At 41.9% G+C, this 27257-nt stretch overlaps 1 protein-coding gene and 1 pseudogene across 1 annotated transcript in view; both read left to right on the top strand.

The window, feature by feature from the left end:
* Nucleotides 1–10574, top strand: part of LOC135545244 (G-protein coupled receptor 4-like) — a 32842-nt gene extending 22268 nt beyond the window's left edge. Inside the window, exon 2 of the mRNA XM_064972874.1 lies at nucleotides 8395–10574. Within this exon, the coding sequence (XP_064828946.1) occupies nucleotides 8882–10027 (1146 nt within the window). The 5' untranslated portion in view covers nucleotides 8395–8881 and the 3' untranslated portion in view covers nucleotides 10028–10574. The remainder of the gene's footprint in view (nucleotides 1–8394) is intronic.
* A 13655-nt stretch (nucleotides 10575–24229) lies between these two features.
* Nucleotides 24230–27257, top strand: part of LOC135546148 (RNA-binding protein Nova-1-like) — a 64354-nt pseudogene continuing 61326 nt past the window's right edge.

Here is a 27257-nt window from a genome sequence, read left to right as displayed (position 1 = left end):
AAATAGATATAACTGTGAACAATAAATCACAGTTATCTGATATGTTTCAAAGAAATAACACACAGAGGTATGGAGGCCACTGGTGCTTCAGCTGTGTGACTCCTGACTAACCTGAAGCTAATGGTCCACTGTTACGGATACAGGTGTCCTGTGTGTATTTGTTATCTCTCCTTCTGCCCTAGTCACAGGTGGCAGTCATCAGCCGCCAATCTGAAGACACTGCTCCTTTTCCCTTACCCAATCCCATCCCCTTTCCCTTGGTTTAAAAGAAACCCAATCAGTTGTCTCTGGACCTATCGCTCTTTTGTTTTTGAGCCTACATCTCAAATTGTCTGTTATCATCTGAGTATGTATTGCTGTGGTGTATGGCTGTTTGTTTGTTGGTGGGAAAAGGGGATACCAAGCCAAGTCGCCCATGGGCATACATTACCCGTAGGAAAACTTTGTGTAAATACCCTAGTTAGAACTGGGCGGACCACCCACTGTATTTTATTGGTTAGTTAGCTAGCTGTTCTTTACCCAGTAGGGGTTTTTGGATATTTATTATTTCTTTCCTTGGGTCCAGCTCAGACCCTTTTTCCCACACCCCATTACCGTGTGTTTGACAATAAACCTAAAGTGTTTGACGGTAGGTTTAGGTTGTCTGTGGATTTCTTTTAGTTCTCACAGTTCCTTTTCACTGTTGTGATTTGCGTAAGATATGTTACGGGTCTCGTTTCCCTCCCCCCTAGACTGCCGGGAGTAAGGGGTTCGTAACATAAGTGGGGGCTCATCCGGGATCAAGTCTTTACTGACACCCATGCCGCTCGTGCAAATAATTTTGGTGGTCTAGTTCAGTGTTGAGCGTCACAGCTGGGAATAGCTGATGTAGCATTAGTTTGCTATTTGTTGGCGCTTGTGTTTTAGTGGTAGTTCAAAATAGCTACTTTTGATTTGAAATCCTTTTTGGATAACCCTATGTAGGAGGTTTTTGACAAATGTCGTAGAATTACTTCCGGCGCCGACAGAGATGGCAGCCTCGCTTCGCGTTCCTAGGAAACTATGCAGTTTTTTGTTTTTTTTACGTGTTATTTCTTACATTAGTACCCCAGGTCATCTTAGGTTTCATTACATACAGTCGAGAACAACTACTGAATATAAGAGCAGCATCAACTCACCATCAGTACGACCAAGAATATGACTTTCGCGAAGCGGATCCTGTCAGGACCCGGTTACAAACCTGGGTCTCCGGAGTGAGAAACAGTCACTTAACCAACTGAGCCACGAATAGTTAGCAGAACCCAGAAGATGAGGCAGACACAGCAGTACTTAAGACGGTGTATTTAATAAAGTAAAAAAGTCCTTCAAATACAAAAATGGCAAATCCAAAAGGTGGAAGGTAAAGCACAAAAAAGCCTCAAGAGATACTCACAAAAAATAAACAAAACAAAAAAAACAGAATTCCACAAGAGCGTCACCCGGAATCGACAAGAGCACACAGAACACTAGGGCTGGGTGCTAACATACAAACACAGAGCACAGAACTGAGGGAAACTAAGGGTTTAAATATAATCAGGGGAAACGAGGCACAGGTGCAAATAATAATGGGGATCAAGGGAAAAAACATAAGGTCAAAAAGCACAATGGGGGCATCTAGTGAAAAAACCCGGAACAACCCTGGCCAAATCCTGACAGATCCTGTGTTCTGCCTTTCACCCAGGACAACGGAATGGATCCCAGCCGGCGACCCAAAAAAACGACTTCGTAAAAGAGGGAAACAAAGTGGTCTTCTGGTCAGACTCCGGAGACGGGCACATCGTGCACCACTCCCTAGTATACTTCTCGCCAATGTCCAGTCTCTTCACAACAAGGTTGATGAAATCCAAGCAAGGGTAGCATTCCAGAGGGACATCAGAGACTGCAACGTTCTTTGCTTCACGGAAACATGGCTCACTGGAGAGACGCTATCGGAGTCGGTGCAGCCAGCTGGTTTCTCCACGCATCGCGCCGACAGAAACAAACATCTTTCTGATAACCCCTTAGTGTTTCTCCACCGGATGTACAGTGCCTTGCGAAAGTATTCGGCCCCCTTGAACTTTGCGACCTTTTGCCACATTTCAGGCTTCAAACATAAAGATATAAAACTGTATTTTTTTTGTGAAGAATCAACAACAAGTGGGACACAATCATGAAGTGGAACGACATTTATTGGATATTTCAAACTTTTTTAACAAATCAAAAACTGAAAAATTGGGCGTGCAAAATTATTCAGCCCCCTTAAGTTAATACTTTGTAGCCCCACCTTTTGCTGCGATTACAGCTGTAAGTCGCTTGGGGTATGTCTCTATCAGTTTTGCACATCGAGAGACTGAAATTTTTTCCCATTCCTCCTTGCAAAACAGCTCGAGCTCAGTGAGGTTGGATGGAGAGCATTTGTGAACAGCAGTTTTCAGTTCTTTCCACAGATTCTCGATTGGATTCAGGTCTGGACTTTGACTTGGCCATTCTAAAACCTGGATATGTTTATTTTTGAACCATTCCATTGTAGATTTTGCTTTATGTTTTAGATCATTGTCTTGTTGGAAGACAAATCTCTGTCCCAGTCTCAGGTCTTTTGCAGACTCCATCAGGTTTTCTTCCAGAATGGTCCTGTATTTTGCTCCATCCATCTTCCCATCAATTTTAACCATCTTCCCTGTCCCTGCTGAAGAAAAGCAGGCCCAAACCATGATGCTGCCACCACCATGTTTGACAGTGGGGATAGTGTGTTCAGGGTTATGGGCTGTGTTGCTTTTACACCAAACATAACATTTTGCATTGTTGCCAAAAAGTTTAATTTTGGTTTCATCTGACCAGAGCACCTTCTTCCACATGTTTGGTGTGTCTCCCAGGTGGCTTGTGGCAAACTTTAAACGACACTTTTTATGGATATCTTTAAGAAATGGCTTTCTTCTTGCCACTCTTCCATAAAGGCCAGATTTGTGCAATATACGACTGATTGTTGTCCTATGGACAGAGTCTCCCACCTCAGCTGTAGATCTCTGCAGTTCATCCAGAGTGATCATGGGCCTCTTGGCTGCATCTCTGATCAGTCTTCTCCTTGTATGAGCTGAAAGTTTAGAGGGACGGCCAGGTCTTGGTAGATTTGCAGTGGTCTGATACTCCTTCCATTTCAATATTATCGCTTGCACAGTGCTCCTTGGGATGCTTAAAGCTTGGGAAATCTTTCTGTATCCAAATCCGGCTTTAAACTTCTTCACAACAGTATCTCGGACCTGCCTGGTGTGTTCCTTGTTCTTCATGATGCTCTCTGCACTTTTAACGGACCTCTGAGACTATCACAGTGCAGGTGCATTTATACGGAGACTTGATTACACACAGGTGGATTGTATTTATCATCATTAGTCATTTAGGTCAACATTGGATCATTCAGAGATCCTCATTGAACTTCTGGAGAGAGTTTGCTGCACTGAAAGTAAAGGGGCTGAATAATTTTGCACGCCCAATTATTCAGTTTTTGATTTGTTAAAAAAGTTTGAAATATCCAATAAATGTCGTTCCACTTCATGATTGTGTCCCACTTGTTGTTGATTCTTCACAAAAAAATACAGTTTTATATCTTTGTTTGAAGCCTGAAATGTGGCAAAAGGTCGCAAAGTTCAAGGGGGCCGAATACTTTCGCAAGGCACTGTACAACCAGAACCAGCGCCTTATGCGTTGGGCGCTTATTGTACAGAATTATAATTTGGAGATCCACCACAAAAAGGGTTCTGAAAATGTATTGGCAGATGCTTTGTCTCATGTTTAAAAATATACGATTTTTGTATGTCTCGTTAGGCTGCCTTTGCTTGTTGAACTTGTTAGTATTCGTTGTAAATACTTTGGTCGCAATCCTTATCGGGTTGCTCTTTTAAGGGTGGGAGTGTTACGGATACAGGTATCCTGTGTGTTTGATTTCTCTACTTCTGCCCTAGTCACAGGTGGCAGTCACCAAACTGAAGTTGCACCTGCACCTGCTCCTTTTCCATTTCCCTTGGTTTAAAAGAAACCCAATCAGTTGTCTCTGGAGCTATCTCTCTTTTGTTTTTGAGCCTACATCTCATATTGTCCGTTATCATGTGAGTATGTATTGCTGTGGTGTATGGCTGTTTGTTTGTTGGTGGGAAAAGGGGATACCAAGCCAAGTCGCACATGGGCATACATTACCCGTAGGAAAACTTTGTCTAAATACTCTAGTTAGTACTGGGCGGACCACCCACTGTATCTTATTGGTTAGTTAGCTAGCTGTTCTTTACCCAGTAAGACTGGCTTAGGGTTTTTTGGATATTTATTATTTCTTTCCTTGGGTCCAGCTCAGACCCTTTTTCCCACACCCCATCACTGTGTGTTTGACAAGAAACCTAAAGTGTTTGACGGTAGGTTTAGGTTGTCTGTGGATTTCTTTTAGTTCTCACAGTTCCTTTTTACTTTTGTGATTTGCATAAGATATGTTACGGGTCTCGTTTCCCTCCCCCCCAGACTGCTGGGAGTAAGGGGTTCGTAACATCCACTAACCTACATTTAATAAAGAAACAAACTAAGTCCTATGTGTTTAGTAAGTTCAATGCTGTGCAAGCTCTGTTTTCATTGGCATAAGGATTAGTTCAACAAAGCTCACCAAATAATCTCAATAGACTGTATCCTAGTGTTTTTCCTGTGGCTATGTATATATCAGAATCACTAGTTCATGATGGTACAGTATAGAGTCTAATGGGTTAAGATTAAGAAGACCGTGTCTAGGTTCCTTTGTCCTGGATTTACTTGTGTTGTGTTATGCATTGAATTGTTAGTCATAGTACTTTTACTCCCAGTGTTTTATAGTCAAAGTGACTGTTTGGCTAACCGCCAGCTAGTTTCCGATTCTCCTGAACACACTTGTCTTGTGCCTGAGTGAGCGCTTTCTCACTATGTTAGGTCCATCAGCTTTAGCTCATGGTTAAACCACTAGACATCCAGAAATACTCACTGGGAAGTTCCTGTAATGTTAGAGCTCCTTGTTAGAGCACTTCACGCTTTGAGACCTGTTATGCTGGTTCTATGGAAAAGTCTGGTCTATTATTCATTCATTATAGAGGGTGACCTACATGTGCCCCAATTACCAGGGTACAATGGCACAGACCAACAGCACTCTGGTGTGAGTTAGGACGTCATGATAACTTCTACACAATGGTGGCGCCAAGATCGTGGTAGTTGCTCACAAGGACTTTGTGAAATTAGACTGAGTTAAGTTGGGATCCATCATTCATCAACGTTTTCAATTAGTTTCAGTTACCCACTGTATTATGGTATAAGGGCACACTCTCATGCAAACTATAGCTGAATATACCCATGGAAAGACATCCAATGTATATACCCCCATTGACAATGGAAATCTCTGAAACAAAAGTAAACAAAAGACCTACAGACCAAAATCTGTTGAACGGAAGTGACATTTGTAGGAGTGAGCAAAAAGTGTGGGCTAAGCACATTTATGGGAGTGAAGGGTGAATGCATTGTGCGGGGGTGCTGGGCGCGACAGCCAAAGTGGTGGGCTTTGTGTGGTAGGGCTTCGATAATCCTAGCTGGCAGCTGATCAAACGCCACGCTTTGTTGCACAATGTGTTCCAGGTTAGCACAGGCTCCCCTAGTTCTCCCTGTTGCTCCCACTGGAATCTATAGGCTGTGTGGGCAACAATGTCAAGCCCTCACAAACCACTGGCTAGCATAACGTCCAATATGGCACAGGTTTAGACATGGCACAATTACAAGAGTCATCCAGCCAGGCAGGCCTCTGGGCTCGACTGACCAGGTAGGAGGACACAGGACAAAACAAACACCCTTCGGGTGAGTTATATTATACAGGCTGAGGCTTGTACGCCAAAGCAAACTGTTGGAAGACGTTGAACCTGATGAATGTTGTCAGTACGCCTACAACCTTCAAAAGACTAGCGGAGGTATGATGATAACATCAGTGTGGTCACTGAGCCATGAAGGAAGAGTTGTCAACACAGTCTAAGTACAGAAAATGAATATACCCAGGCAAATAATGTAAAAAATTCAAATCACCAGGGTGAGCATTAATAGAAAGACCTGTGCATTATTAACTTCAAAGTCAACCCAATATCAAGCATGTTAAGTCCAGTTTGTCTCAGGGTCAGGTATAGATCACAACTACATTATATTGTAGTTGACATTGCAGTGTTAAGATTCCTCCCTCGCATGCAAACACTTTGAGATAAGCATCTGAAATTGACAGTAGGCACAAACCACATTCTTCAGTGTCAGTGTTAATTTTTTTCTTTTCAGATCCACATAAGCTTTAAATCTGTGAAAATGAAAATAACCCCAACAGCACAGGCTATAAAATCCCGCCGTCATAATATTAGTGCTGGTGCTGATGTATGCAAGTGTCATTAGACATTTCTGTGGATGAATTGAAGTCTACTTGCATTATCTTTCCTTACAGCTTTACCCTAGCCTATCTCTGCTACTCAGCACCTCTCCACTGCTCCTCCCCGAGGTAGATAAATCAATAATCAGAGGGGAAATTCTTGACATCATTTTACAATGCAAGTATGATGGTTAGGGTGTAATCGCTATAAGCATGCTGTGTAATTCCCCAAGAAAACCATTTTTTTGCCTGTAATTGAATGGTGAAAATGACACCTTGATACAACACATAGTGGAATTACACCATGGAATTACACCAACTACTGTTCACTACTGAATATTATGCTACCGGTGATTGGTTTAGTTTACATCCGAATTGGGACTAATTGGACCAATCATGACAGGTGGATAAGACAGGGCTGTCCCTCGTGTCCGTCTGTATTTCTTTTCAAGAAGGAGGAACTTGGAATGTGGTGTGTTGAGTGCTGTGTTGTCAATAAAAAAGTACACTTTCGTATCAAGTGTACAGTGGGGCAAAAAAGTATTTAGTCAGCCACCAATTGTGCAAGTTCTCCAACTTAAAAAGATGAGAGAGGCCTGTAATTTTCATCATAGGTACACTTCAACTATGACAGACAAAATGAGGGGGAAAAATCCAGAAAATCACATTGTAGGATTTTTTATTAATTTATTTACAAATTATGGTGGAAAATAAGTATTTGGTCACCTACAAACAAGCATGATTTCTGGCTCTCACAGACCTGTAACTTCTTCATTAAGAGGCTCCTCTGTCCTCCACTTGTTACCTGTATTAATGGCACCTGTTTGAACTTGTTATCAGTATAAAAGACACCTGTCCGCAACCTCAAGCAGTCACACTCCAAACTCCACTATGGCCAAGACCAAAGAGCTGTCAAAAGACACCAGAAACAAAATTGTAGACCTGCACCAGGCTGGGAAGACTGAATCTGCAATAGGTAAGCAGCTTGGTTTGAGGAAATCAACTGTGGGAGCCATTATTAGGAAATGGAAGACATACAAGACCACTGATAATCTCCCTCGATCTGGGGCTCCACGCAAGATCTCACCCTGTGAACGGTGAGCAAAAATCCCAGAACCACACGGGGGGACCTAGTGAATGACCTGCAGAGAGCTGGGACCAAAGTAACAAAGCCTACCATCAGTAACACACTACGCCGCCAGGGACTCAAATCCTGCAGTGCCAGACGTGTCCCCCTGCTTAAGCCAGTACATGTCCAGGCCCGTCTGAAGTTTACTAGAGAGCATTTGGATGATCCAGAAGATTGGGAGAATGTCATATGGTCAGATGAAACCAAAATAGAACTTTTTGCTAAAAACTCAACTCATCGTGTTTGGAGGACAAATAATGCTGAGTTGCAGACCTACAGAAAACGTTTGACCTCTGTCATTGCCAACAAATGGTATATAACAAAGTATTGAGATAAACCTTTGTTATTGACCAAATACTTATTTTCCACCATAATTTGCAAATTAATTAATTAAAAATCCTACAATGTGATTTTCTGGATTCTTTTCTAATTTTGTCTGTCATAGTTGAAGTGTACCTATGATGAAAATTACAGGCCTCTCTCTCATCTTTTTAAGTCGGAGAACTTGCACAATTGGTGGCTGACTAAATACTTTTTTGCCCCACTGTAATTATATTCTTGTGTAAAGCATACACTATGAGTCAAAACATAAGAAACTGAGAAAGACCGGAATGACCTAAGAAATAATGGCTTGAAAACAACATGAAAACAAGCAGAGAGGTGAGGAGTATTGGAAGTTGAACGTTTGACTACATACCAGAAACAATAGGCAGCAGAAGGTTGATATAGAGTAACTTGAGAATTTAATGGATCTGACAATTCACTCCAAATGCATAAACATGAACCCTATGTGAAAAACTGACTGGGTTGGAAAACTCAAACGAAGTGTGTCTTGCCAATTCCAATATCTCACACGCTCTCCTTTCTTCTGTTTCAGGTGGGCAGAGCCTGAGGCCTGAGTTAACAGATCGCCTGCTGCTGCTGTGTGCATGGCACGGATCGTCAGTGACTGTCTTGGAGGAAGTGTGTGTGTTTGGCCTTTGAAGAGCTCTCATCCAGCACAGAGTAGCCCGGTCCTCCCCCTCCACCCCATCATCCTCCCTAACCCCCTCTCCACAGCTAGCGACAGACCCCGGACAATAGTCTCTCCAAGATTTATGAGGTCCTTGTGGTGGCCTGGCTCTTTGTCAATAAGAGGTGTTTTATTTCACCACTTTTTTTCTCTTGTCTGAAAAAGGTGTGGGACCCAACTGTGAAATGGGTGACGGCTGTTTGACATGTGAAGCCCGCCTGGAGAAAATGTCTGCTTTCAGGCCTGGATATAAGGAATTACTCAACAAGAAGGAAACGTCACTGTACGGAATGTCGTTTTCCCTCTTCCCTTCGCATTAACAACAACATGTCGGATTGTCCTGACCTTGCAAATGCTTAGTGTCAAAATAACAATGCACCTACAGAATATGAGGACAATGTGCAACATTTCCTTCTGCAATGTGGACTCAAAGATCGACCAGTACTTCCAGCCTACGCTGTACATCATTGTCATCGTCCTGGGCCTGCCCACTAACTGCATGGCTCTGTGGGCGGCTTACTTGCAGGTGAAGCAGAAAAACGAGCTGGGCATCTACTTGATCAACCTCTCCGTGGCTGACCTCCTCTACATCGGCACTTTGCCCCTATGGATCGACTACTTCCTCCAGCACGACGACTGGATTCACGGCCAGAATTCCTGCAAGCTGTTCGGATTCATTTTCTACACCAACATCTATGTCAGCATCGCCTTCCTCTGCTGCATCTCCATCGACCGATACCTGGCCGTGGCCTACCCGCTCAAATTCGCCAAGGTCCGGAGGGTCAAAACCGCCGTGCTGGTCAGTTCCGTGGTGTGGACCATCGAGATAGTGGCCAACTCTGCACCCCTCTTCCACGACGAGCTCTTCCAGGACCGTTTCAACCACACCTTCTGCTTCGAGAAGTACCCCATGCAAGACTGGGTGGCAGGCATGAACCTTTACCGGACCTTTCTGGGTTTCCTGGTTCCCTGGCTGCTCATGCTGGGTGCGTACCGGGGCATTCTGCGGGCGGTGCGTGGCAATGTGTCCACGGAGTGCCACGAGAAGGCCAAGATCAAGCGCCTGGCGCTGAGCCTAATCCTGATCGTATTGCTGTGCTTCGGGCCATACCACGTGCTCCTGCTATGTCGCAGCATCCTCTTCCTCCAGAAGCCCTGCGATTGTGGTGCAGAGGAGGACCTGTTTGCAGCCTACCATGTGGCGCTGGCGCTCACCAGCCTGAACTGTGTGGCTGACCCCATCCTCTACTGTTTTGTTAACGAGGGCGCACGCCATGACGTCGGTCACGCGCTCACCACCCTGCTGGGGGTCTTCAAGCGGAACTCGCCCTCGCCAGCTGACGCACTGACAGCTGGCTCTGTCACCTTGGAGACACCACTGTCCACCAAGAAGCAGCTGGGCCTGTACAGCGAGGTCAAGGCCAGCACCTACAAGACAGAGCTGGTGGCCCTCAAAGAGGAGTGTCTTCAGATGACCATACTCGGTGTTAAGAAATGAACAGCCATCCTGATCCGCAATGGGCGGACATGAGAAAACACAAGACTATGTGGAAGTGGGGGATGATTCAGTTTATGTAGAATAGAACGTGGGGGAAATTTTTGAATTCTCATGTGAAATGTTTTATCAGTTTTGGGGATGACACCTCATTATGTACCTCAAATGGTAAACTGCGATTGAAATGTGTTTGATACAGATGAAAATAATCATATCAAGATTGACCACGAGTACATTGTGATGACAGTAAGAAAGACCACAGTAAGTTCAGTCGCATAGATGTGATGCAACGTGAAACTAAGGATGTTTGCCATCAAACTGTGTCTTTCTCCACCTCGTCATCTATTGTAGGTATGTGTTCTGGGTGGGACAGGGTTATCTAACAATGGATTTGACATGTTTACATTTCTCTTTCAATGAGCCTCCAGATGCATTGTAACAGCTCCAAAAATCCTAAATGTGTTCTGTCAGCCGGAGAGTGAAGCACAATGCTACGTGTTTGTGTTCGACAATTTCACTGGGAAATAAATTAAGTGTATCATCGTTTCAACTGTGTTGTGTCTGCTGTAACGGTACATTGAACAAATATCATGTCAGGAAACCGAAGTCGGGGTTCAACTGTATGGTTGATGTGTTGCCGTAAAAGCATTAGTGTGTTGACCATGGGCCCGATAACAGTGTTGTGTCGCTGTCTTTCTTCAATGTTCATTGTCTTGCAGTCGGTGCCTATTTGAATAGATAGAATAACAAACACTTAAGATTAATGTCCCCATTAACATTTCTTGTGTCTTGTCTGTCATATTTGGAAATCACACATAATGACATTCACACTGCAATACCATTCCCTAATGTGAGGATGATGGGTAATTCCACTGGCTGATGGGACTGTCACATTGTTGCATGCAGAGGGTGGGTGTTCTTGAGATGTCAGGGAGATATAACTCCTCCTAATGGTAACAGTACAGAGCGAGTTAAATAAAGGTGAAATAAAATGCAAATTAAAAGATCCAGGTCCACGCTACATTGGCATTGCAAGACCTGCATGATGTGCCTATTTAAAGTAAGCAGGGCAAGGCAGCTATCACCCTCATCACCACTGCTTACCTGCTAATGAGCCAGTGAGATTCCTAATCAGATGTGATCACAGCTCTGCCAGTCAAATGTTTCCCAGATCAGATTGAGGCCATCTGCAGCCTCTCACTCTGCCTCCATGGTTTTAATGGTTTTGCTCAATGACATGGAAATGATTAAGGTCAATAGTTCAAATACAATGGGTGTCTTATCTCCGAGAGGCAGGTTATGTTTTCATTGATATTAATGGGTTTAAAGCGAGCCTGGTGACCTACTTTGTTAAGTCAATATGGAAATACGAATGAGTGTTTAAATTAGATTAAGCTATGTTTTAAAATGGATTTTGAATCACCTAATTGTGGAAAGTTCAGGAGGAGGTGTAAGCAAGTGACATACACTAGGTTTGTCTAGAGTCTGTACAAAATGTTATTTCTAAAGGAGCTCTTGTCACAAAAATACTCCGGGAACGAACAACCAGTAAAATATCCCAGCCTTAGACTATTCCATTCCACTGATGTTTGTTGTTGTTATTGGCATAGGCCACTTAATCAGATGTAATAATGGCCATGCTGTAACCGAAACAGTCATTTCTGTATTATTACACTTGCGTACTCTTAGCATGACAAGCCCACCCCTTGCTTTAGTGAGCACCGCTGAGAATTGGCCGAACAAATCCCGCTGCATTGCTTTCAAATCATTTTACCACAAACAGGTCTCTCCAATGCGCCCTGCCAAGCTACAGATAAAACACAAAATGCAGAAACTTCCACTGCTAATTAATTAATTGGCATCACAAACCCATGTATATTCAGAATTTAAATCTAATTTGACATTTACCACAAATCAAATCACTGGCTGGACACTGATACAAAATAAAATACAATCTACAGAGGCATTTCATTTGATTGATATCCTCAGTGGTAAGACAAGGTGTTAGTGTACCCCAGTTGTCCTATATCAGTCAGAAATAACTAACACTGTGAATACTGATCTTTGTAGTGTATTACTACTGTATTTGGGATTGTCATGCATATGATAATTGGTATACTATATTACTCTCTGAGGAACCCAAGCTTGAAATTACTGTAAGCTTTTACCCAAATGAACCCATTAATTTGTATGGTACAGTAGGACACACTGTCAGAGCAGCCTGGTCTCATAGACTAGTCATAACATAGCAAACGAAAATCATGGCCACTCAAATTAGTATAATATTTTATGTTTAGTATGGTATTAAAGTGTCATCAAACGCACATCCTTTAGGGCCGAAGAATAAAAGTCGTCATAAAAGAAATAGAGCCCGCAAACAAAAGGAGGGTGGTTGGTTGACGTGGATGGGTTGCCATATAATGTGAACGTCTAGCAAACCAACGGTTACAAGTTTGAATCTTATCACGGACAACTTGAGTATTTTAGCTAATTAGCAACAACCACTTAGTATATTTTAGCTACTTTGCAACTACTTAGCATGTTAGCTAACCCTAACCTTAATCCTTTAACCTAACTCCTAACCCCTAGCCTAGCTAACGTTAGCCACCTAGCTAACGTTAGTGTTAGCCACCTAGCTAACATTAGTGTTAGCCACCTAGCTAACGTTAGCCACAACAAATGGGAATTCATAACATATAATACGTATTGCAAATGTGTAACATATTGTACGAATTGCAATTCATAACATATCATTTGAAATGGATCCACAAATTAATACATACCATACCAAAATGTGACATATCATACTCATTTTAGTCCAAGTTGGTCAGAGGTGTGCCTGATAGGATTGTAATCAGGAAAATGTGAAAACAATGTCTGTTTTTGCTTTCCTTCATGATGTCATGCTAAACGGTCCAAGGCCCTTTTAGGGTGTTGTGTCAACACTACATTTAGTGTGTTTTTCCCCGTGCTGTTGGTCTCAACATATGCTCTGATGGAATTAAGTCATTTTTCTCTGAAAAAAATATACACTGCTCAAAAAAATAAAGGGAACACTAAAATAACACATCCTATATCTGAATGAATGAAATATTCTTATTAAATACTTTTTTCTTTACATAGTTAAATGTGCTGACAACAAAATGACAGAAATATTATCAATGGAAATCAAATGTATCAACCCATGGAGGTCTGGATTTGGAGTGACACTCAAAATTAAAGTGGAAAACCACACTTCAGGCTGATCCAACTTTGATGTAATGTCCTTAAAACAAGTCAAAATGAGGCTCAGTAGTGTGTGTGGTCTCCACGTGCCTGTATGACCTCCCTACAACGCCTGGGCATGCTCCTGATGAGGTGGCGGATGGTCTCCTGAGGGATCTCCTCCCAGACCTGGACAAAAGGATCCGCCAACTCCTGGACAGTCTGTGGTGAAACGTGGCCTTGGTGGATGGAGCGAGACATGATGTCCCAGATGTGCTCAATTGGATTCAGGTCTGGGGAACGTGCGGGCCAGTCCATAGCAACAATGCCTTCCTCTAGCAGGAACTGCTGACACACTCCAGCCACATGAGGTCCAGCATTGTCTTGCATTAGGAGGAACCCAGGGCCAACCGCACCAGCACATGGTCTCACAAGGGGTCTGAGGATCTCATCTCGGTGCCTAATGGCAGTCAGGCTACATCTGGCGAGGACATGGAGGGCTGTGCGGCCCCCCAAAGAAATGCCACCCCACACCATGACTGACCCACCGCCAAACCGGTCATGCTGGAGGATGTTGCAGGCAGCAGAACGTTCTCCACGGCGTCTCCAGACTCTGTCACGTCTGTCACGTGCTCAGTGTGAACCTGCTTTCATCTGTGAAGAGCACAGGGCGCCAGTGGTGAATTTGCCAATCTTGGTGTTCTCTGGTAAATGCCAAATGTCCTGCACGGTGTTGGGCTGTAAACACAACCCCCACCTGTGGACGTCGGGCCCTCATACCACCCTCATGGAGTCTGTTTCTGATCGTTTGAGCAGATACATGCACATTTGTGGCCTGCTGGAGGTCATTTTGCAGGGCTCTGGCAGTGCTCCTCATTGCACAAAGGCGGAGGTAGCGGTCCTGTTGCTGGGTTGTTGCCCTCCTACGGCCTTCTCCACGTCTCCTGATGTACTGGCCTGTCTCCTGGTAGCGCCTCAATGCTCTGGACACTACGCTGACAGACACAGCAAGCCTTCTTGCCACAGCTCGCATTGATGTTCCATCCTGGATGAGCTGCACTACCTGAGCCACTTGTGTGGGTTGTAGACTCCGTCTCATGCTACCACTAGAGTGAAAGCACCGCCAGCATTCAAAAGTGACCAAAACATCAGCCAGGAAGCATAGGAACTGAGGAGTGGTCTGTGGTTACCACCTGCAGAACCACTCCTTTATTGGGGGTGTCTTGCTAATTGCCTATAATTTCCACCTGTTGTCTATTCCATTTGCACAACAGCATGTGAAATGTATTGTCAATCAGTGTTGCTTCCTAAGTGGACAGTTTGATTTCACAGAAGTGTGATTGACTTGGAGTTACATTGTGTTCCCTTTATTTTTTTGAGCAGTGTAGTTGGCCCCCATATGAAAATCTGTTTACTGTGTCACAATGATACACAGTGGATACATTTAAAGCAGTGACGTGTGATATTGTGAATTTTCATGCAGAGCTGTAAATAACCTCTGACTGTATGTAATTACTGTCTCATTGTGCTGGCTTTTTCAATTCACACAATCATAATTTTCTTTACCACAGTATTTTGTGATATCCTCTGTAAAACACACAGGTTTGCTTCCCAACACGTGCTGTTGAGAGCATACTGGCAAAAGATAACAGCGCTGTATTTATGGAAACTGGGTTGTTTTCACCAGATGTAAAACATTTTCACCTAAGATTTTGTATTCATATCCATTCCATGAAATCTGATCTCCAGCTAGGATAACTTATCTTTACATAGTTGAAATGTGGAATCATTTTATGAAAAAATATTTACATATCAAATAAAATGATTTTTCTATTTATATGACATGTACTGTATCAGAATGGATCCTTTACCCAGTAATACAATACCCAGTAATACAAAGGACAGACAATACACTTTTAGAAAAAAGGTTCTACCTAGAACCTAAAAGGGTTTTACGCAATGGCGACCCATGGCTATTAGACCTAGGCCTTCAGTGGGGGGATACATTTTTTTATTTAACATGTACCAAACTCAAAAATCAAGAGAAATTACAGAAACGTAGCATCACGTATTAATGCGCCCAACTGAATCGAACAGGCCTGAGGCTGGGCCGTGCTTCCGACTGCCACTCACACAGAGATGGCATCCGCACGGATAATGCTACCAGCAACAACAACCACACTGCTTACACAACCTGTGGTAACCTAACACCATCACTATCCCACCATCACTATCCCACCATCACTAAAAGCGACAACAGTGACACATCAAAGGATGTGAGCGTAACAGTTTTGTGATGCTGAACGGACAACGACCGTAATATGCAAGCGCTCTCCATGTAGGAGAGCGCACTTTTTTGTAAAGCACACAGGGCGGATGGAAAGACAGCAGTCAAACACCGCGTGATGTTAAAGAATAAGCAGCACATTCACGCGGACATATTAAGAGTGTAGGTCCCAATCGTAAGAATACAAAAACACAAGCTAGCTAAGTCAGCCATTGGCTAGACTAACAGAAGCTACAGTGCCTTCAAAAAGTATTCACACCCCTTGACTTTTTCCACATTTTGTTGTGTCACAGCCTGAAAATTGATTAAATTGAGTTTTATCACTGGCCTACACACAATAATGCCATAATGTCAAAGTGGAAATGTATTTTTAGAAATGTTGGCAAATTAATTTAAAAAAATGAAAATGGGATATTGTGTGCAGATGGGTGAGAACAAAAAAATGATTTCCATTTTTATTTCAGGCTGTAACACAAAAATTGTGGAGTAAGTCAAGGTGTATGAATACTTTCTGAAGTCACTGCCATTTAAGGCATCTGAAGGCATCTGCCATTCAACTTTATTTGGGCAGAATTTTGGAGTGACAGTGGAATTAACCAATCACATTTGGACTTGTAATGAGGGGACTGGACAAAAACGTTTGGAATCGTCCACCTTCTCAAAGGCCGACAGGTCACTGCGCAATAGCGCGTAGTAGTTTTCCCACAGTCTAGCTAGCTACTGGCTGCAGTAGGTGTTATCCTAGCCAAGTACAGTATATCTCAACACCACAATATTACTTCCGCGGAGTTGAGTGCAGACTATAGTTTTTGGAGTGAACTCCTTCGTGTCGCTTCTGCCCTAATACATTTGAATGGCAGACAATTTTAATCTAACTTCTGAGGGCCTAGCCAATGGCTAGCCAGATTTATCACCCCAGAGACCGCCAAAGAAAAATCCTGATTCAATCTTTTTTTCTCTTTAACAAACTAAAGAGATTATATCAGAATATCATTGAAAATAATAATATAATTAGAATATAATTGAAATATTATTGAAAAGATAACATAGAAATGAAAAGGACATTTACATTTTAAAACTACAATTATTTTATAAATCCTTAGGCCTTAGGCATAGAAGGCCCTAACTGTTCCCCACTGGACTATCCCCATGGTACAACCCCTTGAAGAACCCTTTTGGGTTCCATGTAGAACCCTTTCCACAGAGGCTTAAACTTGGAACACAAAGGGTTCTGCCACAGGGACATCTGGAGTGTAATAATATAACAATATAATAATAATAATGTGCCACTTAGCAGACGCGTTTATCCAAAAGCGGGTGACAGGCACGCGTGCATATATTTTACATATGGGTCGTCCCGGAAATCAAAACCACTATCCTGGCGTTAGAAGTGCTGTGCTCTACCAACTGAGCTACAAAGTGTAGGCTGCACGCATCCCACTTCCTGCTGGTGTCATCGTCATGGTGATGGCTCGTGGTTCGTCACACTGTTGGGTCACCGAGGAGACAGGATTCCAGCTGGTCCCGCAGTGTTGAGTCCAGGGGGACCATGGGAGACAGAGACAGATTCAGGATGCAGTTATGTTTCCCGCATTCCCATCCTCTCTGTAAACACACCCTCCAAGAACTCCGTGTTCTTCACCAGTGGGGAGCCTGAGAGACAGACAGAGAGAGAGAGAGAGAGAGAGAGGGTGAATGGTGGATGATGGCGAAGCGTACAAGCGACAGGCCTAAATCCCTGAACAAAGAAATGGTCAGACTGTTTTACTGTTGTGACATAAGGTACTTTCATCAACAGGTTTGCTTTGGAAGTTGGCTCGTATGGCTAATTGTATGTCAAACGTGAATTTCAAAATGTAAGCCCCTGTAAGTCGTCTTGACCATCTCTTCAGCGCACAGTACATGGGAATGTGAATGACCTCTTAGCGTTGCTGTAATTATTCCCTGCCAAGCATCATGCACTGCACGACCTTAATAAAGAGCAACTGCCTTTAAAAACAACAAATCTCTTTGAAAAGCTGGTCTAAAACAGAGTTTGGAACATATGTGCGTCACAATGGGTAAATGAAGGCTGGGATGATGTCCATGATGTCCATTTGCCCCCTGGGGCGGCAGGGTAGCCTAGTGGCTAGAGTGTTGGACTAGTAACCAGAAGGTTGCGAGTTCAAACCCCCGAGCTGACAAGGTACAAATCTGTCGTTCTGCCCCTGAACAGGAAGTTAACCCACTGTTCCCGTCATTGAAAATAAGAATTTGTTCTTAACTGACTTGCCTGGTTAAATAAAGGTAAAATATAAAAATATGGGGTGAATAGCTGCAGTGATTGTGCTCTATCCAATAGCATAGACCATGAGACAGACCCGCCCAGCAACTACGACCTTGTTAACAGACATGTTACAAAACAATTCTACTTGAGAAATACAGCACTAAAACATGTGGCACATTTTTTTACTTGAGAAATACTGCACAAAATTGCGCAACTACAAAATTTACTACAGATTTCTTGAGTTATCTTCATTCTGGGGATTTTGAGGAAGTGGAATAGGCTTCCGTGTCTCGTGGGGAACAAACATCATTGATTGTCTAGTACAGGTTTTCGTAGGCTAGGGGTAGGGAACCAAAGTGGGCCCTGGGCATGTGAGTGGTGGGCGGTGAGTTATAAGAATCCATCTATTAATCACAATGATTTATTCTTAATTTGGGTAGTTGGAGGACGATTTGTGTCCCAGAAGGATGGTCCATTTCTGATTTGGGTCTCAAGCTGAATTTCTTTTAGAAACACTGGTCTAGTGATTGGTACCCAAAGAATGGACTGAAACAACAACAAAAACTCACCACTGTAAAATCAGCAGGACTTCTGCCCCAAAATCAACGTGTCAGAACGGGTTTCACTTGGGAGCTTCACTCCTGTTCATCCTTTATTATTGTGCGGCAAATGAAGATGAAGAAGGCAGTGAGGATGTGGCCCCAGTGATGGGCCTGCGAATGCAAGGCACCCAGATACCAAGACAGAAATGAGGGTTGCCTAATTCTGCATTGAATCAGGGATCATTTTCCCCACACACAATCCAAACAGAAAATAACGTTGGAAAAATAAACAGAGTGGTAAAAGAATATCGTGTCTATTTGTCTTCCATCAACATATCACATGTACCAACATCCACTGTGGGGGACAATGTCTCTGTGCTAGACAGGCAAGAACAGACCACACTTAAAATATACTAGTATATAAAAATATATGTACAAATGTACGATAAGCATGAATCAATGCCTTTAGCAACCAATACCTCTAAAGGTGTATTAGGAACATCTAGAAATTACTTGCTTATAATGTTGTCCCTAAACTAGATGATGAAAAGAAAACAACACTTTGGCAATATACAACAAATACACAATGTTCAGTATGTTTTATAGGTGTTGATGTACCACAATTGGCCTTGTACCACAAGTACACAGCTGTTGCTGTAGAACAATTTAAATTGGATAAATGTAAAGACACAAGAGCGCCACCTAGTGTACAATAATGTGCACCTTTCTACATTTTCCAGCTTCTGCCTGATAGTCTGCATCATTATCTTTACCAGCGCATCTATTGCCACACAATAAATCCAGGGAGAAGTCAATGATAAATATCCCTCATATTTGTCAAAACGATTAAATTAAATCACACTAAATAGTCGTCTAGTGCTTCTGTGGTAATACAATTGTGGCAGAACAAACGTTTTGGTCAGTGTTTCACAAGGGACCTTAATTAGTGGTGGGCATGCAGAAATTACATGTATCAACACATGGAAAATGTCTAAATGGAATCCTTTGGATGTCTCAACTCTGACCATCAACCCACTGAAGTTGAAATGTAAATCTGTTAAAGATCCAATGCAGCTGTTTGTGTATCAATATTAAATACTTTCGGGGTAACAATTAAGTATATTACTGGGATTTCTTTCTATTAAAATGATCAAAAAGAAACAAAAATAGCTTTTTAATAGCAAAGAGCAATTTCTCAATAAATAATTTTGCTAGAACTGGGAGTGGTCTAAGTGAGGAGGGGAAACTGAAAACTAGCTGTTATTAGCATAAAGATTTGGAACTCTCTTTATTGGTCTATTAACTAACTTACTGACGGGTGATGTCAATAGGCAGGAGACAGGCCACAACCCCATCCCACCAAAACAGCAGAAATTGCAGGCGGTTTTTTCAAACAGCTCTTACACTATAAGGGCATTATCATAATTTTCACAATTTTACAGTGTTATTCCAACCTCATAGTGGTATATATTAAACACTGGAAAATTCAGTTTTTGACTGCGCTATGCCTTTACAGCTGAAATATGTCACTTTTTTTGGCAATCCGACCAATGCACATAGAATTATAAGTTATAGATCTGCCATTCTCATAGAAAGCATGTCTAACAAGCGGTAGATATGTTCTACTTGCGCTATTTCAATGCATCCATTTATACGTTTAGTTTTTGGTTCTTTTACTTTAGGTTTTGTACACCAGCTTCAAACAGCTGAAAATACAATATTTAGATGGTACAATGAGTATCTACACAAGTACTGCTTGTTCGGTCACATAAACTGAAGTTAGGTGAACTATTAGACTTTTAGCAACCAAGAAATGGCAGAGAGTGGCTGAGAGTTCCCGTTGAGACGGGGGAGACGTCACTGTTCTTGTTTGTACATTTGTACATTTTCTAACATGTCTCATAACTTATTCAAGCATCTTAATCAAGTGTCCAAGATTAGTAGTCTGAGAGCACTGCAACATTTTGAAAGTGATAGAGCCATCCAGTGAAAGGAACTGAGATATTTGCGTCCTTGTGTCAATGTGTTTTACTGTAGCCTTAACCTGGTTCAAACAAGCAAACCTAAACCTCTAACCTTTAAAAAACTAAGCTTGTTTTTTTTTCAAATATCTGAATGTTCCCTATAAATGGGCCTAGAACCTGTACTTTGAATAGATCTTACAAAAAGGTAGCAGTAGTTTTAGTAGCCTAAAATATTTAACATTAGCCAGGGGCCATGTTTGTCAGGGACTGCAACTAGATGCTGCTGCTTTTACACTTGCATTGCTTGCTGTTTGGGGTTTTAGGCTGTGTTTCTGTACAGAACTTTGAGATATCAGCTGATGTACCAAGGGCTATATAAAATAAATTCGATTTGATTTGATTTGATACATACTGTATCTAGAGTCGTTTAGCTGTAGAATAAACTGTGTCAGTTTAACCACTAGGTGGTGATATTTTATAATAATCCTAGTTCCACCTCTCTCATAGCCTACTTTTACTTTCACCAATCACAATGTGGATAGGCCTATAAATGCAAAATGATGAGGGTTTGTAGATTCTAACAGTTATTTTTTGGATCAAGGATCCAGATAAAATATGAAATATATCTACAAAACATAACAGTAAATAACAATGCGATTTAATAACAAAACTCTTGCATACAACTTGGACCTAATTTTCATATAGTTGAATAATACAATTGTTATTAATAATAATAATAATGATAATAAATCATAAAAGTACATAATGGAGACTTGAATAACTTAAATCATATAAAGATGATCACACCAGATGTGGATATTTGACCGTCTCCTTTCATGCTGCAGGTCAGGAGGGAACAGTAGTCCCAACACCATGTAGGAGGGGGCAGATGGGGACCCCTCCAAACAATGGGATGGGGGTTATGCATGGAGAATCATCTGCTGCTGGTCTACATCAAGCTTGGCTTTAGCCTTTTACTTCTAGCACAGAAGGAGAGCCACATGGGTTTATGTGAAAGCTCATAAACCCATATTGCTGGAATGGAGGGGTTTACCCCGGGCCATCTGTCCAAAATTACCAGATGAATCCAATGCTTTGATGGGAAAAAATCTGAGATTGGTGGCTTTACCTACACATAATACGTGCCAAATCACTCTGAAAAAAATAGTTATTTTAATGGTGGCATTGGATCTTGTTGCCGTTGTTACATGAACGATCTCTATCAACCTCCTGATAGTTTACTATCGTTCTAATTGCCTTGTCCAACGTTTGCACTTGTTTTGGTATTTATGTAGTCCTCCTTGTACATAGCATTTTGCTTTTCCTTATTGCTGCATATTTCTTATCTCTATTATTCTCCCCTTCTCAGAGGAGCCTTTGTACCAGACCATGCGATGTTAAAGATTCTTCCAGTCTCATCTGCTCCTCTATTGGACCTGCTGTGCTCTCATGGCATTGTGGCCTGACACTTTTCTTTAGGGGGACTTCTATTGTGACCTATGACTTAAAATGTGTGGAAACATATAAAATGTGATTTATTTGATTGATATTACATTATTGTTTGAAACCTGTGTGTGAAAATCAAAAGTCTACAGCATATCATTTTGGATTTTTTTTGTCTAAAAATCTCAATCAAAAATCTACATGTGAAAACAATAATGAGAAAACATAACTGGTGTATATTCACAGACCAATCTTGCTTCCTCACCCTAGTTACCACATGGGGAGCCAATCGGACAGGCTCCATCTGCGATTCAGTAGGGTCAGACAGGGCCAGCCCTAGCCTTTTAGGTTCCCTTGTTCGGGGGGCCTCCCACCTAGTAGCCAAAATATTTTAGTGCCCTGCCGCTTTAAAGTGGAGAGATTTCATTTTGAAAGTTGATTTCCTGCTGTTCTACACATTTTGCAATGGAGCGTAGAGAAGATGTTGCCGTTTTAAAACAAGTTTCCTACAATTCTACACATTTTGCATGGGGAGGAGTGACATTTTTGTAATTTAGCAGACTTAAAGTTAGTGCATTCGTCTTAAAATAGCTAGATGAGACAACCACATATCACAGGTATAGAAAGTACATTTGCAGTGGATGAGATCTTCGACGGGGGCCCTAAGTGACCGCTTATGTCGCCTATGCCTAGGGCAGGCCCTGGGCTCAGCTATATTCCGTCTTACTGCCTGCCTAGACAGTCCAGAGTTTTGAATAATGCCAAAGGGTCACAGTTGTAAAGAGTGCTTTTCTTTCTCCGTGGTAATCAGAGAGAACTGCAGTTCCTTAGCTTGTGTGTGTGTGTGTATACCCCAACTCCCTCATTTTCATTGAAGCAAAATTATAATTTTCTGGCTAATAATGGGGGCCTCAAGGAGTTAAATATTCTGGTGTGGGTCCCTCAAGGGGAAGAAATTTGGCCATTGTGTGGGCCTCAAGGGGGGGAAATGGTCCAGTGTGTTAGAAATGCCAGAACCGATTTCTGGTGCCAGTCCGCCCCTGCGATGAGGAACCAATTGAAACCTTGTCATATTTCATATCATACATGCATATCATATGTTGTGCTGTGCATCGCCTGAATAATCAGCCTTTCTAGCAACAGGTACAAATAGTATCCTACATGTTTTATTAAGCAATCTAGGAAACTTTACACCCAGATAGCTTCAGAATAATCTAGGCTACAACAGCTGTTAGCTCCTATACATCCTGCCTTATAAAACCCAAAGAATGTTCTTAGTATGCCTCATTGTAAAAATATTTTATGGGCTAGGCTACATTATATTTTCGATATTACTGTAGCAGACAACCACTAAAAAGATAGCTGAAGAGTATTGGTCCACAACATGGGCTGAAAAAAGTCGGATACTGCGCAATTGTTTCTTATCCGAACCCCGTCGGTCCAATAAAGTGTTTTTATCCATCTGCCTTGGATTTGCCACGTATTTCTACACATCAAGCGTTGTATTCTCGGAGAAAACCGAGATGGCTCAAAGCTGAGAATTTCACAGCAATGTGAAATCGTGTGAGATCCCTGCTTGTGTGTAGGCCACGGTCGACGTAATGTCACCTTGACGAGAATCTAGAGGAGCACGAGGGGCGCTCAGCATCTGTCTAGGACTGGACAGGGACAGGGAGAGAGGGTGTGTGCCGGCAAGTGTGTATGTGTGTGACAGAGGCAGTAAAGCCCGGCTCGGAGTGTTCGCGCGCACGGAGGATCACCTCCATTTGGTTTCTTCCACACGGAGATGGCTGGATTCCACACAGGTAGTAGCCTACTATATACTTCCAAGTTTCCTTTCCTATAGGTGGAGCAGTTTTTGAAAAAGATTTATTTTAGAATCTGTTAAGGGGTGTAATTATGTATAAATATTTAGTCAACCCTGTTATGGAAATTATAGGCTGTAGGTCTACACTATAACATAGGCGAATAACATAATAACTATGCCTACCCTAATAGGCTAATGTATTATTAATGATGATAATAATTAATAATAGTAATCTCTGACTAAGTCACTTCATCGTGGCTGTTTTTTATTTTCATAAAATGTGCACGATAAGAATTCCAGTGAATGAGGCACTGTGGAGCGCCTTTAGAAGTTACGGCTCCAAATCAGCTTAGATTTACATCTCCCTGTACATTTCCTGTGCATCGACCCTTGGTTAGTTGTCCGATTTTCACTAGATGGGATCCAGCTTTTCTCAGATTTGACATTTCATAGCAAGTTAGGAGAACTTACGCAGCAGGTTAGGATAATTAACGTAGCAGGTTAGGATAATTAGGTTAAGTTTAGGAAAATAGTTAGGGTTGGCTAAAATGCAAAAAAAAGAATAAACTTTTGACGTTAATTTGACAAAATCTGTATCCCTTCTAGCATTGACCTAGTTGTCCCCAACACCTCCTCTTTCTCTATCATGTGACGTTTATTTTATACTCTGTTTGCCGGAGAAAATCAGTTCATCCAATCGCGTTTCGAGAGGGCGGCTCGTTTTCTCAACATTTGACAGGGATGATTCTGATCCTCGTGACGTCACCCGATACCCTGCGCTCCTACAGTCAGTCAGCGAAGGGATGCTCTGAACGAACGATTGCAGCATCTTTCCTGAGAGACTACAAACAATTCGCATCTCCCTCTAGCTTTGTATCCATTCTCGGCATTCTCTTCCCTTTGGACCCTCCTGAAAACCCACCTCTTGCCCTCCAACATCGACTGCAGGGTGTCTTCATGCACGAAAGGACGACCGGATAGAACACCATATTTTTATTTCAACACATTTCCTTTCCCTTTATTTATTTAACCTCTTTTGTCGTCTGTATATTTTTGTTTTGATCTTTTATTGTGTTGACCATTGCCTAACCGCAATACAGAGAGGAGCGCCATCGTTCTCCATTACCTGATAGGAATATTGCAGTGGAGTGAAATAACACATATGAAGAAATTAATGGAAGATTAAATTAGCCTACTTTCTACAACACGTTTATAGTATCTGGAACGGGACATAATTTATCTGTTCATTGGATTTTTGTTGAGGTTACGTTCCATACGCAGCGCAAGCATCGTCTTCCTCCGTTCGAACAAATAACCCATACTCTGCGTAGCATCTCGGTGTTCTCTGAAAAGGCGAGGATAACGCGCAAGATATTTCATTCGCAAGAATATACGCATTTTAGATTTTTGAATCGCTTCGTCTATTTAAATACTTTTTTTTCAAAAGGCTACGTTGCATAAAGGGATAAACGCATTTTCACCCAACCTACTTTTAAAATGATGGCCGGCGGGGCAGTACAACAAAATGGGATTTTCTTGAATCCTCACCATCACAATCAACAGCCGCACATGGAGTCGGATCCCCCTGATTCGCGTAAAAGGCCACTGGAGACCCCAACCGAGGCTAGCAGCACTAAACGCACAAACACGGGAGGTAAGTAAAAGATGGGGATGCGAGGGATTATCTCGAATGTGTGAATCCTGGTTATCCTTATGCGCACACTGGGGTAGCACCGAAAAAGGGAAAGGATGGCAGGTTGATTGTCTGATTATCATCTTGATGTGTAGCATGGCTCAATACAACACTAAAACTAGTGTTATTTAGTCATGTATAAAGCAACATTTGAAATATATTGCATCTTGTTGTAGTCTTTTTTTCACCGCATCTATTTACAAAATAAGGAAAATCCTTTGTGTTGATGGAATGAGTACAATGAAGGGGGTGAGTGAGAGGGTGCTGATTTGGAGGGAACCCTCAGGTCTCATGTACACTCTTAGAAAAAAAGGTGCTAGCTTGAACCTAAAAGGGTTATTTCATTCATATTTTATTTCACCCATTTTGAGTTTTACGCAAAGGAAATTGTGGATGTCCAAAATAACAGAACAGTCTCGAAACTACAAATAACTGAAAAACATTCCATTGTTGACCGCGCTCACATCCCTTGCTTTGTAACGGGTAATCGTGTGATAGTCGATCATCTGTCGCATAGGCTACACTACTCTAGTCTCTTTGCGTGCAATTGCTCAAGAAGACAGTAACATTCATGCAGACACCATTATTAGTAGGCCTTAATAAAGGAGCTTACAGTATATGTCGCCATTTCAGTGCAACATTGTCATCTGCTATTATGCAGTCACTGCTTATGCATCATTGTCATTGTAGCATTAAAAATACTGCAACGCTCATTAAAAGAAAGGCTACGTTGCCATTGAATACATTCCAATCATGATTATGTTCACTGGTTGGAGCAAACATGGATGTCACCGTAGGTAATCACCATTTGGTTTTTGTTTACATGCTATCATGCACCAAGGATTATCATCCTCTACTGGCATTATTACTATACCATTAGTATTTACTTATCCTGTCTTCGTGGACTTTTGATAGGCCTACAAAACATTTTTGAAGGTAAAAAAAAAGTTTTAGAATAGCTATTTTAGTGTGGCACACCTACCTACCACACACATAACAATATCATGATATTTTTTACAACCAGAAATAAGCCTATAGTGACCAAAATAGTGATTTCCCATAACGCCTTGCGATGATTAAACACTGTCAAGGAAATTAAGTGAGACAGCTTTGTTAAAAGGAATCGATGTACAGCTGCACATATCTAAAAACCATGCAGCACTCTTGGGAGACATTACCAACACACACATCTCATCCATTTGACCAAATGAAATGTCTGTGATTATGAGAACAGCTAGAGTACAGTAGCCACACTTTCCCATGGAGTATTGTAGTCAACAGACGCTCAGTCAAAATATTTACACACACACATCTACTCAATGAGGTTGTTTTTGTTTACACATTGGAGTTGCTTTCTCTGAAATTATATAAAGAGCAATATCCTGGAAAGATACAAGCTTGATAAGAATGCATTATAAAGGCTCATACATGCTTAAAAAGTAGTAAAGAGTTACAGCAGTCGGCTATATCGAGTTCAGTGTTACCAACCACTTCAATAGCTTGATGTTTTAATATTTGCATCACACACAAACATTTATAAATGGTTAACTAAAATCTTTACTGAGACCTTTCTAAACAATACTCTCATGATCATAATACCCCAAAGTGATTGACAGTGTTCTATAGCAGAGCAACCAATGATACCATATGTAGGCTAGCTGGCGGCCTGTCCATATTGGAGCCCAATAGCTTAATCAACAGGCCTCGTGTGCAGGTTGTTTGTGGTTGAACAGAACCAGTACTTCAGGACATTGAAGCTAGTTACAGGGGGTACAGTACCTCATAATCATTTGTGATAACATTAGTTTTGCCACACACACACAATGTGCTTCCTCTTCCTGTATAGTGGCCTTCCTGCAGCCCCTTTTTGAAACTGAAGGCATTGTATTCCCTCACCAGGAATCACACTCTGAGGCACATGGTAAGAGAGACACTTTGATTTTGTTATTATTCTATTTTCTTTTGCTATTCGCTTACTAAATTACAATATTACTATAGCAGTATGACAGTGATATGAATAGTTCCTA

This window comes from Oncorhynchus masou, chromosome 9, assembly GCF_036934945.1.
Source record: "Oncorhynchus masou masou isolate Uvic2021 chromosome 9, UVic_Omas_1.1, whole genome shotgun sequence".
Classification (NCBI taxonomy): domain Eukaryota; kingdom Metazoa; phylum Chordata; class Actinopteri; order Salmoniformes; family Salmonidae; genus Oncorhynchus; species Oncorhynchus masou.
Note: the sequence above shows the minus strand (reverse complement) of the source record. Positions and strands in the feature narration are given on the sequence as shown.